The sequence below is a fragment of the Ammospiza nelsoni genome, chromosome 9 (genome assembly GCF_027579445.1).
Source record: "Ammospiza nelsoni isolate bAmmNel1 chromosome 9, bAmmNel1.pri, whole genome shotgun sequence".
In the NCBI taxonomy this organism is placed as follows: Eukaryota; Metazoa; Chordata; class Aves; order Passeriformes; family Passerellidae; genus Ammospiza; species Ammospiza nelsoni.
The window spans coordinates 9,378,807-9,396,299 of record NC_080641.1 but is presented as its reverse complement, the minus strand read 5'-3'; the positions used below and the strand labels follow the sequence as shown (position 1 = coordinate 9,396,299).

Below are 17,493 nucleotides of genomic sequence, written 5' to 3'. Positions count from 1 at the left end.
CAACCTGTGAATTCATGATATATTGGAATGCAGAAAGGGACCAAGGAAGCAGTGAATGCAGTGGGTATCCTTACTTGGGCTCTTTTCAGAGTCACATAATAGTACAGATTGGAAGGGACTAGACAATCTCTAGAGGTGCTTTCCCACCTGAGCAATTCTGTGTTCTGTGAAGAATCCTCTGTCACTTCAGAGAGCTGTTTTCTGGATGGTACTTGGGGAAAAAGGGGCCTTGATCTAGTTGTATGTGAAGTTGACACAAGAATATTCTGTTATGTCAAGTTCTGAGATTTTGATACCGAGTCTATGATTCAGAGAGTTCCAGGAAGATTTCTGAATTCTGAGAGCCTTCAAAAGTCTTATCCATGTCTTCATTTATAAGAAATTCTGTTTTCTTTGCCTTCATCTATAAGTAATAGCTCAAGCCTTTAGATGTATATGTGCTTTGTAGTAGCCTTTGTCTAACAAGTGTCAGAAGTGTTAGATGACTATCTGTATTGTTTATTTTATATGCCTCCTTTCTTTCCTCATTTTTGTACCATTCCTTTTAATGATGATCCTATCTCTTAAGTAATGTTTTAATGGCTCTCTAATTCTTCTCTAATAGTTCTCTGATATTTCTTAGCTCCTGTTCCCTCTCAAAACAAGAACCCTGCAGAATGTTTCTCATTTCCCCTGGTGGTGTGTTGTGCTTTTAGGACTCTGGCAAATAGGCTCAGGAAGCAGTACCTGGCTGCTTTCCTTGGGCACAAACCAGCAGAGAGCTAGAAGCTATTTGTGCCACGTGGAGCTGGATTCTGCTGCTTTGTCTGCCTGACCACCTGTACACCCAGGAGCATAATGCACCCTCCTGTCCTCCTCGTGGGGACAAGGCTTCTGGCTTTGGAGGTTTTGTTCCGAGTAACCCATTTATACCCTGTTACTCCTAAATGGGGGCTGAGATCACCCTGCTTTAAGCACCTTGTGAGCTTTTAAAAGAACAAGCTGCAATTAGAAGTCAGCTTTCTTAACAATACAGATGAGCTCAAGCCAAAACTGCTGAAACCGAACCCACTGCTAACTTGGTAGATTGGCACACACCTAATAGGTGGCTGAGAAGATGGGGAGGAATCATGTTCCTGCCTTTGACTGATAATAAGAATTTCCCAGCTCTCAGAAGGTGGAAAGGTGACTTGGGCACCTCGTGAAAGTCTCAGTCTTGGATCAGTGATCTGAGAAGAGCTGCAAGTGAAGGATGCAAAAGATGGCTTCAAATTTGTGTCTGTGAGGTTGTCCCGAGTTGACAGGGATTTATTCTGCATATAAAGGAGATTAACAGTAAAATAACTTGCCTTTTTTGTTTTTCCAGGCTTTGTCATCTAGAGTGCAGGCTGGAGGGCTCCAGGCAGCTGCAGCATAGTGCTGTCTCAGTGATTCTTCCCCTGGCCCTGACTCTGTGCCATACCTTGTCTACTCACTGCTTGGATTTCTAACAGAAAGCAGCTTAAGGCAGGGGACAGCTTAACCTTCTTCCATCCTGATGGAAAATTATGCTGAGATTTTCATAATAAGTTGCTTTTACAGCTTTTTAAGTTTGTCTCTCAGAGCAGCTATTTAAAAGCTGTCTTCTCAATAGGACAGTGGCTTCCAGCATGTTCTGTGCAGGTTTTTTCCTTTCAAGCACAGGCAGTGGTACTCACTCAGAACAAGGCATCTGTTTTTTTAATGCTGCTAATTGGCATTGCTTTAGCATCTGGAATTTTGATTCATCACAGCATAATTGCCTTTAAGCAAACATTTCCTTGGCAATGCATTTTTTAAGTCATCTCTTCAGTGGTGGTGGTCAATGAGGGATTTATTTTTAAGGGCTGATGTGTAAAGGTTGGGAAACTTGCCTTTTACCTCCTGCATGGGCACTGGAGGAAAAGATGTATATTTAAATGTACTAGTGTGTGAAAAGCAGAATTTCAGGATGAACCACTACATGGACCAGCATGTCCTATGTGTTGTGAGGGTGGTGAGGCCCTGGCACAGGCTGCCCAGTAAAACCTGTGGGTGCTCCATTCCTGGCAGTGTTCAAGGCCAGGCTGAGCAACCTGGGCTAGTGGAAAACCCCCCATGGCAGGGGGTTGGAATGAGATGATCTTTAAGGTCCCTCCCAAGCCAAACCATTCTCTGATTCCATGATGTGTTCTGGTTATCTCCCACCAAGGGGAGTAAAGGGTATTTTGCAAATGCTGACACTGCACAACACAGACAGAGAGAAGAGGTCTTGGTGCTTGTCCTTTCTTTTTCTTCCCCACTGCCTCAAATTTTCTTATCTGCCCTTGAAACATTAGTCTCCATCTAAGTTCAGCTGTGAACATTGATGTTTGACAATTTCCAGGTGTGTCACGAGAGAAGGGAAAGGCACAAAAGGTGGCAAAACAGAGATGAAGAAATGTCTCTACTCACAGACAGATGTGTGCTGTTGTAAATACATATATAGGAGAAGTAATATTTTTAATACTGGATCCTCTTTGACTGAACAAACAGGGAGGCAGAGGGAGCTGGCTCCCAGTGGGATCTGTGACGCATGGGTGGGCGAGAGAGCAGCTTTCCCTTCCCACACACACCATGTCCTGGCAGTGCCTCCTTCTCCCTGCATCCCCTTCCCTGCTGGGCCACTGTGCAACCCCAGCAGCACTGCTGCAGCCTGGCACATTCCCTTACTGCTCTGCAGTTGGAATTGGGTAAATGTGGGGCTGTCCACATCCTCATCCTCCTGCAGGAGGGAGAGGAATCTCTAAACTCACCCTTCAGACTTGTGCTGCGCTCTCCAGTTTTGGCTCAGAGTTGTTATTACAAATAATATGATTCATCCCTGTCTGCTGGCTAATGGGGAGAGAAAGATGAGAAAGAGGCAAAGGAACAAGTGTGAATGAGACAGGAAAGCCAGAGCACAATCCTTGAAGTAAATACAATGATTTTTATAGGAACCCTGATGTAGGATACTTGCAGATTGCCTTCCTTGGTTTGTTTCTGGCTGAGGGCATAATTGGATCTATAGAAGTGCTGTCTGCCTCTTTTCTCTTTAAGAGTACTGCTAAATGGAACAGAAGACAATGCAGCCAGCCCCAGTGAAGGTCAAAGCTTGATGAGATCTCGTGGCTGCCCAGCCTCATCTTTTATGCAGTCAGCAAGATTGTTGCTTCTCCAGAGCACTGCTCTGCTCCTGCTGTGCTGCCAGGATAGGACAAGGCTGAGCTGTGCTGCCTGTGTGACCCTGTGGCATACAAATACACATTTTTAATTCTGCATCAGCACCAATGCAGAGATGGAGTTGTTGATTTGCATCAGTGTGAGGCACCACAGCATCCCCCATGAAAAACACCGTGCTCAAATCTGTCCCCTCAATTGAAATTTACATTTTTCCTTCCACTTTCTACTCTTTACTTCCTGTGACAGGTTTGAATCTTCTCCAGTTTTTATCAATTGTCTGTGCTGTGATGCCTTAGATATGTTGGCTATTCCATGAATTCTGTGTCAGAAAGCATAAATAGGTGACTGACTATCTCCAGGGTGCTCACCACACTTTCATCCCTGTATTTATTCTGGAGTAGTGCTGCTCATAGGCTCTGTAACCTTCACAGTGTCTTGCTGCCACAGCAGATTTGTTCATTATATCAAACTTCAGTGTTGCATCAATGATGGGGATTTCCAGGCTCTGACACTTGAGGTCTGGTGGACCTCAACAGCATGAGCATTATTCTCTGGTTTGGTGTAAACCTGACCTTATCCAATTCCTTTTATTCCTTAGTTACTGTGGGGAGCTATGAATGTACATAGCTTTAAACACTGCTCACATTCCAATTGTCCTTGGCTTAGTAGTATTTAAATATGCACCAACTCATTTTATTCTTCACCTCCAAATCATGACTTAGTGAAGTTATGCAAAGTTTAATTAATGCATCCTCTGCAAATGAATCCTTCTGGCCCTTTTATCACTTTTCTTGCTCTTGTGTTTTTAATTCCCTTCAATTGATTCTCCAAGTTCTGGTACTGAAGTTCACAGGAATGTGTGTTACCAGTTCCTAATTGCTCCTAACCCTTTGTGTTATTTCTCTGTCCTCCCTGGCCCTCACTTCACCTCCTAATTTAATATAGCTCAGTGTAATTAATGTGCTGTTTAACTTTGCTTCCAGATGATTAACAAGGATGTTAAGCAGAAGCAGTCAGGCCACTATCCCCACCACATCCCATTGGACCCTTCCTTCTGCCTTGATACCTTATCACTTGTTGTAATTACTCTTGTTAGATATTCCTGCAGCCATTCCTCAGGTTCATGTTACGAGCTTTAGCAAAGCTCTTTTTTAATAACTTTTTTTTGTAATTAGCATGTGTGCTGCGTTATCAAAAGGTGTTCTGAAGTGTTGGGCTGCATGCCAGGGAAAGAGCCAGGGTCAGGAAATCATTGCCTGCCCTTCCTGACAGGCTCAGGTGACCTGTTTCTTATCATGTTACTTTTTATCACTGTTGTTTAGTTGTTCTCCAGACAGACTTTTTACCTTTATTCCTTAATTCCTGGATAGGGGCTTTTTAGGGTGCTCCTTCCATCTGCTGTCCCTGCTGTGGGCAGCCAGGTGCTGCTCCCAGTTGTGTCCATGCTAAACACTTTGCTGAACTGGGATCTGAAAAGCTGCTGTGGCCCTCTTGGCTATCAGGTAGCTCTTGCTTCCTCATGCATTTTTCAGTGTAATTCCCAGGGACTTGGAAATTGGATTCCTGCAGGACTTTTGGCTGCACATCATGCAGAGTGCACGCAATCCTAGGATGCATTTTATTAACAGGTGTATTATCCATGCACCCTTGTTACAGTATCCTCTGCATTTCCTTGGGTTTCTTATTACTGTTCCTAAACTTGTTCCTCCTATTCTGCATCCCTCCTGTGGCTGCAGACCATCTTTCATTGGGAAGTTGAAATTGTTATCTGGCCAAATCTGCAGTGCTGTCCCATCAGGGGAAAAATATCTTTCCTGATCCTTGCTGTTGATCAGCTTGTGTCCTGAAGCATGATTATTGCTCACTCTTGTTATTTTTAAACCTGACTAATGCAGCTACATATGTTATTCTTCCTTATATAAACACATAATCCTTTTTTAATCTTGCTGAAAAAAAAAATTGTCTGTATAATATCTTGTGGTGGTGAATTGGATGGGCTCATTTATAGATAGCATTAGGAAAAGTCTCCTGACAATCTGAAACGTGCTGCCTCTCATGTTAAATTGCCCTTTGGTTTTCTTATGTAACAGGGTGCATGAGGAGCTTAGATAATTTCCATTCTATTTGTTTTATACATCTATAATCCTGTCTTGCCTTTGTTCCTAAAATAAATAGTTGGTCTTTAAAATATATCATTTGTAAATCTCCCTCTTGTTGCCTTTAATCAGTTTATACTTCTGGAGTTCTGTTTTGTTCCAGCTTTCTTGCTGAGATGAGAAAATCAGAAAAGTGATGCATTAGAGTGAAAGCTACAGCAGATTTACATAACACCACTCTGCTTTTATTGGGCTTTATCCTCTGTTTGGACATTCAAACATGCTTTTTATTGTTCTGTGCCTGTGCACAAACCTCCTCTTCAGTGACATAGTGCCAGGGTTTTGGATGGTGGAGCGTGGCTGTTGTAAGTCCCTGTCTTGTTCTGGATATCACCTCCAAAGTGTATCCAGGCTTGTTTTCAGCTGCTTTTCTACTGTGTGAGTGGTTCTGAGGCTTTCCAAAGGGAGTCACTGCTGATATTTTAATGCTGAGTGTTACTGGGCTCATAAGCAAACTTCACTTCCTTGATAGTTAAATTTGCCTTCTGCTGTTGTTCTGCAAGGAATAGCAAACTTCAGCATTTTGCTGCTCATTCCTGGAATATCCTTCTAGTTTTATCTTTCCATTTTACCACCTGGCCATCTTCCCCTGCTTCTTTGCCTTCCCATAGCTGTACAGCATTACTGGCACAGGACAGTGTTTTCACTTGGCTATGACATTGTTTTTTTCCTTGATAGCTGCTTGTGAACAGCTTAAGGAATAAAATGCTTCATGTCCTCACCAGGCACGTTCGTGGGGAGGCAGTTCTGCTGTCATCCACAGCCACTTGAGGGTTCTCTTTGTACCCATCCAGCCCTTCCCCTCAGAGAAGATGAGTCTCATGGCTCTGTAAATGAAGTTACCCACCTGGTGTTATTAATAATGCATTGGTGCTCCTCATCAAGAATTACAGATGTTCAAGAAGCACTGCAAGGCTCAGATGCAGTGTGTTTGTCCCCAGAAAGAACTAATGGAGGGAACAGCACTGTGTGTAAGATGGAATTTTTTTGTTGCCCATTTTACCCCACTTTTAGTGCTTTGAAACTTGCACTGATACCATTGCCTTTTATAGATGGCCGATCTGTGTTCTGGTTATACACAATTTCATTTGTTCATGGCTGAATTCACCTTTCCCTTTAGAACAGCCAGGACAACCATTGTTTATTATGCATGGGCTGCTCTCCCTGGAGTGGAGAATCATCATGTCCATAGGGAGCAGCAGTCCAGGAGTTGAGTAGCTCATACTTGGGCTGCCTTTGAATTTGTCAGACAGTTCTGTGCTGCCCTGCTCAGGTTAAGGACAAAGAGCCAGTTGGCATCTTTGGACAGTCATCTTTTCCTAAAGCCTAAACTGCCCTCAACAGCCACCACCCCTGGGTTGGAAATACTTTGGGGTGAGAGTTTCTGTGCTTTCCCTGTGCAGTTTGAGGGGAAGTTTCCAAGAGCCTGCTGAATTATCCCTTCTCCTGTGGAGATTGTTTCTTGGCAGAGGGGGAGAGTCGAGTGGCTTCACTTCCAAATGAGATGAACAGAATTCTCAGTGGGATTGAATTATTTTTAGAGGTTGTTATCATTGGGTTTTCTTAGGCCAGTGTTTGATGCTTTTGGATGAGGTGACAAACCAGCCCTGACCTGTTCCTGATTGTGTGTGTGTGGTTGTGCACCATTGCTCTCTCCCCATCTCTCTTTTCCATCCTTGTTCCCCTAAACCTGTGACTCTGAAGGCAGCTTGTACGATCTCATTAAATGGGAACCTCAAATCTGTCTCTTGTCAAATTTCATCCTGGCCAGTTATCCTACCAAATATTTTGTACTTTTTTTTTTTATTAAGAACATAGTCTCATCAATTTGGGCAGTTTGGGTAATAATTTACATCTTTTTGTCTGAGGGTGTTTGTTTAAGCAGTAAAATTCTCACTGTTTTTAAAGAAGCTCCATGATGATTCTTAAAGCTCAGACACTCCATTTCATTTAGGTATAAGAGCCAAACAAGAGTCAGTTTTGTGTTGAAATAAGTATTTAGGAGAAATGGCTAGACATAAGAAAACAGTAGAGGTGTTTTTGTCTTTTTAATGGTGCAGGCTGCTTTGTAAACATTGGCAGGGATTTCTTGTCTATAGGAGTAAAAGGAAATAAAACTTTCAGTTAGGTGGTGTTGTTGCAAATAGAAGTTTATTTTTCATCACTACATTTTTTTTCCTATCTGCATTTGGTATTTAAAAGCATTTCCTTTGGCAAATGGAAGTCAAAAATCTCTGCTCAGTTCTGGCACGTGTGAATTTTTCATGCTGCTCCCAGTTTGTCCATCTGTAAGCGCTGGGCCCTGCATGAACTGCCAGCACAGAACAAATACTGAAAATGTTTTCAACTCTTGAGGATGACCAATAAGCACACCCTTTGTTTGAATAAATTGTTGTCTTTAAATATGTTCTTACCCTGTTTGTTTTTTGATTTTGTTTTATTTTGGTTTTTTGTATAGTCAACTCTGGCTAGCCTTATTCAACCCCAGATAGAACATTTGTTTGATTGGGGTATAGATTATGTTCAATTAAACCAAGAGCATGTTCCATGTTAAAGCAGTACCAATTTAAAACTGTACATGCACACAAAAATGAATGTTCACCATCTTTCTCTGGGTGTGATTGGGAATTATTCAATACAAATACTTCTGGACCCCTGCTGAATTGGGTCAGCTTTGTCTTATTTGCCCTTAAGGTGAAAAAGCCTTGTTATTTCATGTTTGCAGCTGGAGTGGATTGGGAGGAACTGGACTGAAGCCAGGGTCCAGCAGATCTGAATGCCTGTGGTTGGGTTTGTTACCTTTTATGCTGAGAGGTCAGAATATACAAAAGTGCCTTTGAAAGGGCTGTACATCCTCTACTTGAGTTCCAGCAACTGCCCCAAGAGAAGCCCAGGAGCATCTATTGATTACAGGGATTTTTCAAAGGCACTTCCTCAATACCAGGACCAAGAGAAGTGCAGCATCATGGGCAGAGTGAGCAGCACACACAGCTGAAAACACTCTGCCCTTTTGACAGGACCTTTCCCCCCAGCACATTGGATACATTTGTGGGGTTTGGTTTTATTGTTTGGAGGGGTTTTTGGGTGGTTTTTGTTTTGGTTTTTTTTTTTCTGGTTGAGGTTTTTTGTTGGTTTGTTTTTTGGGTTTTTTTTTTGTTTTGTTTTTTTTTTTTTTTTTTTTTTTTTTTTTTTTTTTTTATTTCAATATCAAGCTTTTTCTTTTCCACTTTACCAGGAGAATGTAGCAGCTTTCACCCCTGAGGAGCCTCTGGCTCAGAAACTAAAACTGAAGGGCAGTCTTAAATGTAGCACTGCCTTCAGATGCAGAAAGCAGATTCCCCTTCCTTTGTTCCCTCTGTCTCCAGAGGTTTTCAGTGCTTGGCTAGACCAACTCAGAATTAGGCTGACCTAGTGTTGGCAGCACACTCCCATTGAGCAGGAGATGATCCCAGAGGCTCTCTCCAACTAGCATGCCTTTGGGCTGTGGTTGTTGGGGAAAAAATTGTAATTTGAAGAGAGATTCTTTGAAGATTTACTTTATTTTTAGATCCTAAGCAGATTTTTGAATTGAGCTTTGCTTCTTACTAATATTATAACTGATATCTGAAGCCAGTGGTGTGGGAAATGCTTTGAAATTTTCTGTTCTGGCTAGCCAGATTATTGAAATTATGAATTATTTAAAGATTTAATGTGCTACATCTCAATTAAAAAGGCAAATCTGGCTGCAACTGTGGGCTCAATAGAAGCTCATAATATGAGAACCTCTGTACTTTGAAGCTCACCAAGAATTAAAAACATGGCACAGAGAGGGGAAGTAGGAACAAATACTGATATTGAAGATTTCTCCTTTTTAAATGATGATTGTGGGGTTAGGATCTCTTGTATAATAGCTGGAATCCACTGAAGTGCCCCAGTAATGTGAGCAGTGCTAATTATTGCAATTGAGGCTCTCCCCTCCTGGAACTGTCACTGCCAACCCAGCCCTGCCTTTCTTCCTGCTCCCAGCAATCCCAGTCCAGCCTGTCCTGTGGCTGGCATCAAACCTCTGTGTTGGGGCTCAGTGACAGAGCACTGGGTGATTCATGGCTGGCATCAGTTTCCCTGTTTCACTTCTGCACCTTCTCACTGCAGGGCTTCTTCAGCAAGCGCCTGAAAGGGTCCATCAAGAGGACAAAGAGCCAGTCCAAGCTGGACAGGAACATCAGCTTCCGTCTGCCCTCCCCCAACAACTCTGAGGACAGGTAAGGGGCAGAGCTGGCACCCAGCAGTGGGTGCACCCAGGGGAGGAGGGAAGGAAGGGGATTTATTGTCCAGCTGGCATGAGGGGGGTTTGTGGGGCTGCCTCTGTACTTTTAAGCTTAGTGTGCAGTGTACTGCTGATACTGCTGCTCCTCACAGCTGTCAAAAAGCTCAGGTTAAGCAGATGGACTCCACTACCTTGTCCTGCATCTGTTTCAAATAAGCTGCAGACTTCCAATCTTATGATACAAAACCATGGGATTGATCAGCTGGAGAGAAATTTGCCTTGCAGCATGCAGGGCTTGCATGCAGGCCAGTGAGAGGAGGAGTTCTGTTGGTGTGAGCAGGGCGGGTCCACCAGTGCTGGCACAGCCCAGAGATGTGCAGTGCAATTCAGACCCTGAGGACCCTTGCAGTGTTGGTGTTTTGGTTACTGCAGTGTTACCACAAGGAACAGATGATCAGTTTTTCAGAAAACTGGAAAACTCAGTAATTTCTGACCATCTTAGTGCTCCATTTGGTTTATCTTTGCTTTTGCCTGGAGACCCAGGCTGAGATTGGATTGTATATGAGGCAAGCAAAGGCTCTTACACACAGTATTTCCTAACTGTTTGCAAAGTCCCTTGATTGTTTTTATTAAACATATTCTGTGTTACATTCCACAGTAGCCCAGCAGGAGAAGTAGATAGAGTGAAAAATCTGTTGGCCTGTACTTGAGGCCACGGCAGGCTTCTGTGATCTGACATTGTTCAGTGCATTTTCCCTTCCCCTTTAGCTGGGCTGCATTCATTAGTTGTATCTGTCATGCTGTGCTGCTTCAATCAATGGTGCTGCCTTCTCCATCTGAAAGGCAGACCATAAAATCACAGAGATAGCAAGGCTGTGGATGTTGGAGGTCTGTTAACATCAGGAGTTACAGAAAAGCCTGCTGCTTACCAGATGGGACTAACCATCTAGATGGCCTTGCTCCTGTAGTCCACCCAGGCTGCTTTGATGCAAGTTTTCCCATAAATCTCTACTTTCAGAGTGTTGCAATGTGGCTATAATAGCAACTCAGTGAGCATAAGCTTCTTGAATAATGCCACCAGGCAATCACATACCTGTTATTTTTACCGTTGTTTGAAAGCAGCTTTGCTTGAATTTTTGTAATGTGAAGATTTCTTTGCCATAAGTAATCTGGTTGTCTTTCCTGGATACTTGGTTTTGTAGTGTCAGGGAAGCACTGTTGTTCTGGGAAAGCTAATAAATATAGCTATAATTAATTCCTACATCTTTGGTTTAAGATATGATGTAACACACAGCAAAGCTGCCTTCTCTTAAAAAGCAGACCCCCTTCCACTCCCTGCCTGTGTGGGCACAAAATTTCAACTAGACTGAAATGAAATGTGAATTTTCTTTGATGAAAATTCAAAAAAAATTCAGGAAATTCATGAAAGCACAAAAGCATAAAATCCAGGTACTTGATCACATGGTGCCATTATTGAACATAGAGCTGACTCTGAATTCATGAGGAGGAATTGCCTCTCTCTCACCTTCTGTTCCCCCCCATTCTGTTTGAGCCTCTCAGTCTGTAGCAGTGAGAACTTTGCTGTCCTGCCCTGGTGAGTCAGCCCTTTCCCATTTCAGGCAGGTGATTCTGGGTGATGTCATGGTGTTGCACAGGTTTTCAGGGCCAGGATGAGTGATAGCATCTCCCTTTTCTTGCTCTGACAAACACAAGAGCCCTGCCTTCAAAGAAAGTATTATACAGCTTTATAAATGAAAACCCTGCATGGATTAGAAGGAAATAGAGGCTGCTGTCACACTGCCTTTTCATCCTTTTGGGGTGTTTGGGACCTGTCAAGAAAGTGGAGATTTTACAGATAAATACCTCTAAAATTCTGGACTAAGGAAGATTGGTTATCCTGGTGCACATCAAGATGTGGGATACTGTAACATTGCATGCCATGCTGGATGATGACAGAGGATGGGTGCTGTCTGTTCAGAGCTGATTTAAAACAGAAGGGAGTCAGGAATGCTGTAGGGAGCAGGGATGGAGATGAGTTGCAGATTTTTTTGTAATCAGATTTTCTGTTTCAGCAGAAAGCAATTGGCCAATGTACCTTTTCTGGTTTTTAACTTTATTTCAGTGTGTCTGGGTTAGTGTGTAGAGAGAGGAGAGAGTTCTGGTGGCCCTCTAGAAACATGGATCAGCATCCAGGTGTCCTGTAGGAATAAATCCATAACCTCTCAGTCTGTAATTCACATCCCTCCTGTTTCTCAGGCTCAGGTTGTTTGCTGGTGGTTTTTTCTACTTGAATATGTTGTCTTTACAAGCCACTGCTGTGGCAGGACTAGACTGTGCTCCTTTGTGAGCCAGGGCAGGTGGGAATGAGGCTCTTTAATGTGTGGCCAGTGCAGCATCTCACCAGGTTGCCAGCAGCTCTCACCATGAGGGGACCTGGCACCGTGTCACTGTGGCATCTTTCACAGCTTTTCCAGCCTGTTTCCTCCTGCTTCCTTTGGGCTTTTCAACTCACACATTCATCTGTAATGCTTTCTCAGTGTCCATAATATATAAAACATGTAAAAAAGGCATGAGAAAAGACTTAAGGAAAATTTTGTTTGAAAGGAGAGGCCAAATGAATATTTCCAGTTTGTGGGCAGGAATTTGAGGGTATCTCCAAGAGGACCAGCAGTTCTGTTTACAGAGAGGGAGCAAAGATGATTGTGACTGGCTGCATATGGTCTCAGTGACTGCAGCAAAGCTCTGCAGACAGCTGGGAGGGCTTTGCCCTGTTGGGATTTACTGCCACGTGGGAATCCTCCTGCTTTGCTAAAAGTCATTTCTGGCATTATGAGCCAGAGGCAGCGGGGCTGGGAATGGGCTCCGGCGGGGCACAGGGAAGCAGGTAGCCATGGCTCTGGGCTTCATGGTCAAAAGGTACCACTCCTCCAGCCACAGCTTCTTCTACTTTGGGTGAGTTCCTGTTCCTCCCTCCTTGCCTCTTTGCAGTGAGAAAATAGCAGGGCTCCTGTAAATGATAGAAGCAAAACCCGCCGTGTTTTTCAGGTTCGCTCTAATTTAACGCCGGTTTTTGAAAAAAAGGGTGGGGGATTTTCTCCCTGATTTAGCTGTCAGGATGGAAATCTGTGTTACACAATGCCTTATTAAGGCTTGACTCACTCCCAGCTTGCATTCATTCAGCATATCTGTAGCTATCAGCACTCTGGAGTGTGGGGAAAGGAGAGGGAGGAGTGGTTTGTTTCTGGAGGGACGCCTCATTCCTGCTTTGGTGAACTTATTTCTTTCAGCAATTGTTTGGTTTTTCACTGAAAACTTAACAAGATCCCAGCATTTGTCACAGACCTTCCTCTTAATGCTGGGCTACTCTCTCCCACCTGCAAGCTCACTTGACCCCTTTCTAATGGCTGATGCTTCTCTGCAAAGGCTCCTCCATGGAGCATTCACCTTGAGTTTAGCAGGGAAATGAAACTGCATCAATTAAGCATTTCTGGTCATCAAAACAAACCAATTGGAAACATTAATAGCAGAGACCAGAGGAGAGAAGAGAACTCTCCTGCTGTGAAATTCAGCAGCCTGCTTGGCTGAGCCCTGAGAGGTGTCTGTTAGACAAGCTGTGATCTGCAGGGAGAGCAGGCAGGCAGGGAAGGGCTTTGCAAATCCAGGATTCAAACAATGAGGCTTTGGGTAGGACCTTGCCAGAAAGAACCAGAATCTCAGTGGAAGACTAGAACAATATACTCAGAAAAACCCAGCATTTAATCACATCTGAGTGTAACTTGCAGATAAATAAGTTACTGTAAGTTTCTGATTTTTCAAAAAAAAAACCAGAAATTAATAATAAAACTGGTTAGACTTGTAGAATTGTTGACCAGGTAATAGGATGTTCAGATAATTGGCAGTTGGAAAATGAAGAGGGGTGTGGTGCCTACAAAATGAGCATTTGGACAGGGAAAATCCTGGTGCTGCAGCACGGGCAGAGCTGGTGAATTGCAGGGGATGCTGGAGACGGTAGGGTCCTGTTCCACGGGGCTGGGAGCTGGGAGAACAGCAGAAAATTCTCTGCATTACAGTCCAGGCTCTCCCCTGTGACTTTGCAGAGTGGCTGAGTACTGAATTCGACTTTCTGCTCTTGGGGAGTGCCTCCCAGCACGTGGGGATTGCTGGAATTATTTGAAGCATGCAGACGAGCAGCTTGGTGTAAGGCAATTTGGAGACTTGGCTGTAGCTGGGTGCTTGGGCTGAGCTCTTTCCTTTCACACCAGTTTGGTAAAGGAAAGTTCATTTTTAAACTTTTTTTTCTTCCAAATATTTTGGATTATTGATGTCCACAGGCTTGTTTTACAAGTAACATAGAGCTCTCCCTGGTAAGCTTGGTAATTGGAAGTCTTTTGTGCCTTGTAGGTTGGCTTTTAAATAGGTCAAAATCAGCAGGAGAGCTTCATAACCAGAGCAATTAGGATTTTAACCCTTTATTCTACGTGCCTTACAGACAGTAGAATATAATAGGGCTTTGCTAATAGGCTGCTGTGTGCCATGGGCAGCCACTGAAAGCCAGAGGTTTCCAGTTCCCGGCTTACAACCGAGATTTTCCTGTCATGGAAAATTACTGAATTATGGTGTGCAAGGAGAAAGGGTCAGCTTGGGGCTGGGCCAGCAAGATGGGGTGGTTGGAGAGCTTTCTCAGTGGCAGTTGCATGCTGCTGCCAGGTCAGTGGTTTAGGGCATTGTCTGGGCTCTGATTTACAAGGAAGTGATGCAACTCTGAAGACCAGTGCTCCAAAACATGTGAAAAGAGGTGAGAAGTTTAAAACGCTCCCTGACATGCTCCTCCTCTGTCTGTTTTTCCTATGGGAAAGAATTTATGGAGAATTTATAAGAATTATTTGGTGCCTTGATAACTGTTTGAACTCCCATGTAGTTCCTTTGCAATCTCTTCTGTTTACAGACATAGATAGAAAAAGCAACAGGATGAAAAGTTGATCATGGGAGGTTAGTTGTAATTTAAAACAGGATTTGTGTTGTTAATGGAGCTGTTTAACAGAAACAGATTTGTACAAACAACCCTTCCCCCACTTTTTGCATGTGTGATCTTCCTGTTTACAGTAATCTGCTTCCCTGGGATTACCTCTCTGCTGACAGTCTGAGCAATGCTCATTTTCCCAGTAGCTTCCTACCTAATACAGGAAGGACCCTGTTAATCCAGCCCCTTTGCTGGACACTGGGACATGAATTAGTGGCATCTATGGCAAAAGGAAGCCAGCAAGCAATTTTCTTTCCTTTTTACAGATTCAGCATATCAGATGAGGCTTTAAAGCAGCAGAGAAGTATTATTTCTGTATAATTATTGCCTGTATTGATTGGGATGCTGCTGATATAGGCACAAGTCAAAGATTTGCTTTGCAGATCTTTCAATAGATGAAATCTATACTGTAATGCTCACAAATGCATGCACTTGTGTTTGTAAATGCATGTGGTCGCATCTAACCGACAGCTTTAGGATGTTCTGATGTTTGTGGAAGATAAAGTGCCAGTTCTAAGCCACTTCATCCGTTTATTGAGCTGTTTTAAATATGGTAACTTCAAAGGATTGCTGGAACAGACTGACATTTGTCTGCCACAGGACCCTGAGTCAACAAAAGCAGCAGTGCTCCAGCTGCTCTGCAACAGTCCCCAGTGCTCACAGCCCACTGGTCAGAAGAGCAGTGGAGCAGCAGAGATGCTCCTGAAAGGTGTGACTTGCAAGATGGGATGTGCAGGCTTGGAGTGCATCTGCTGTGTGTACCTGCCTTGCCCCTGCCCTGTTCCCAGAGGCTGTTTGGAGGCTTTCCTGGAAGATTCCTTGCTCTCTCACGTTGCCTTTAATGTCTGGATCTCATCAAAGCTGCAGAAAAGGACAAGGAGGAACTTCTGTGTCTGGGAAGGTCACCTTAGCCACGCCTGCAGAGCTGCCTCTGCTGGCTGCCAGCCCCCCCTAATCTCCTTAGGGGATTCTGTGCCTTGGCAACCCAGGAGCAGGCAGGGGCCTCTCCTGGCACTGTGGGGAGGGAGCAGAGCTGACAAGGAGGGAGCTTTCCTCACCAAGGAGGGAGCTTTCCTCACTGTACCTGTGGCTGCTCTCCTGGTCCCAGCCTATCTGCCTGGCACGGTGTTCCTCTGAAATCTGTAACCTGAGGCTTGAGGAAGAGCTCCTGTTGGATTTGTTTGTGCCTTTCTTCCTCTCTGGGCAGGATTTGTTGTGTGCAATGTGGCAGGAGCAGGAGGTTTGGAGGGAAGGAAGGGCTGTGGCATGAGGCACCGCTATGATCTGGAGATGCTCTGCTAAGTGGCTCTACAGTTGTTTTGTGTAGGTCTGCTTGCCTTGTCTTGCTCCAAGTGCAGCCTCTGCTTAACTGGAAATTGCTACATATTTTTTTTTTTCATTTTTTCCCCCTCATTTCTTTGGTAATTATTTCTCTTTCCCTCCTCTTCCCCCTCTTTGTGCTCACTCCATGCTTTCCTTCACTGACCAGGCGCTGGCTGCAGGCTCCCAGTACTTTGTAAGGACAGGAATTGCTCAGTTTGAGGCAGGGACAGAAGCCAAGTGACCTCAGCAGTGCTTTCTTGAGAGGAAAAATTAGAGAGGATTTTGCAGAGATGACATTAGAGTGGTGTATTGTGGTGTGTTTATTTTAGACTTGCCCTACCTTAACTGCAGCAAGTGCTCAATTATACATGGCTGAGGTTTGGGTTTGCCTTGGTTCAGCTGCTGCTGGAACCTGTTAGAACAAAGCACAGTACAGCCAGGGCTGCTGTTTGCATCTGAAATCTGGCTTTGGAATATTCCTCCCATCAAAGGGTTTTGCTGCCTGCACTTAGGTCATTCAGAGTATGAAATGGGAACAAAGTTCTCCCTCACTGTTTAATAAATCTTATTGTGTGTGAATCTGCTCCAATACCTGCAGCATTTCATTCCATACAAAAGAGCAGCTGGGTGAGCTCTGCTTGTTGCATTGCCTGGATCCTTTGTGGTACCCAAGGTTTTGTTAGGGTGCCTTTTCCAAATGTTTGGGGTTTTTTGCCTCTGAGTTCCCCTATAGAATTGCTCACCGGTGGGAGGAGATTTTGTTAAGGATAAAGAATGTGAGGAACTTTTTTTTTGTATATGTGAGAGAAGTGTAGAGAAACTAATTACTTTTCAAAATTAGGGAAGCTGTTGGAGGTAGCTGTGCTTTTCTTTCCTCTATAAATAACATTTTTTAACAATTTCCATTTGATACTGGGGACTGAATCAAAGACGAAACACTGTGAGGATGAACACAGGAGCTCTGTTTCTCTGAGTGATGTGCTGAGAGCTGATGCCTCTCTGCTTCCACATCTGTTCCTTGTGCCCAGTCACACTTGCTGGATGGGCAGCCCCATTTCTGGACTCGCCTTCAGGGATCACTGAGCACAGGGACTTCAGTATCTTATCAAAAGCTAGACCTGCCAGGCCAGCAGCTCCTTCTCTGCTAAGCTGGGACTCTGTGCCCTCCTCCTTGCTGCTCAGCTGTGAAGGACTTGACTGAATTCCTGCCACAGGAAAAATAAGATGTGTCTGGATGTGATGTTTACCTTGAGCTGCAAGCTGTGCCTCAGGTGTTCTGTGACTCTTGCAGAAGCCTCTAGGGCAGGTTGGAGGCAGAAGGAGAAGCCACATCACCTCTGAACTGGGCACGTTTTGACAGCAGAGCTCCCCACTATGCACAAATTGCATTAAATCTTGTTGGGAGAGAACAGAAAGGGTTAAAGCACATTTGATAATGTCACTGTTGATTGTCAAAACCTGTGGCATAGTGGAGGGAGGGAAATGCCTTTGAGAAGTGTTCAAGAACTGGTGGGGATAAAGAGAAAACTGCCTTGATAAAAAAGTGCTGTGGATGTGGGAGATTTCAGCTC

At 44.0% G+C, this 17,493-nt stretch overlaps 1 protein-coding gene across 1 annotated transcript in view; it reads left to right on the top strand.

Moving 5' to 3' along the window:
• Positions 1–17,493, top strand: part of RASAL2 (RAS protein activator like 2) — a 164,788-nt gene that overhangs the window by 118,469 nt on the left and 28,826 nt on the right. Inside the window, exon 5 of the mRNA XM_059477872.1 lies at positions 9,465–9,574. Within this exon, the coding sequence (XP_059333855.1) occupies positions 9,465–9,574 (110 nt within the window). The remainder of the gene's footprint in view (positions 1–9,464; positions 9,575–17,493) is intronic.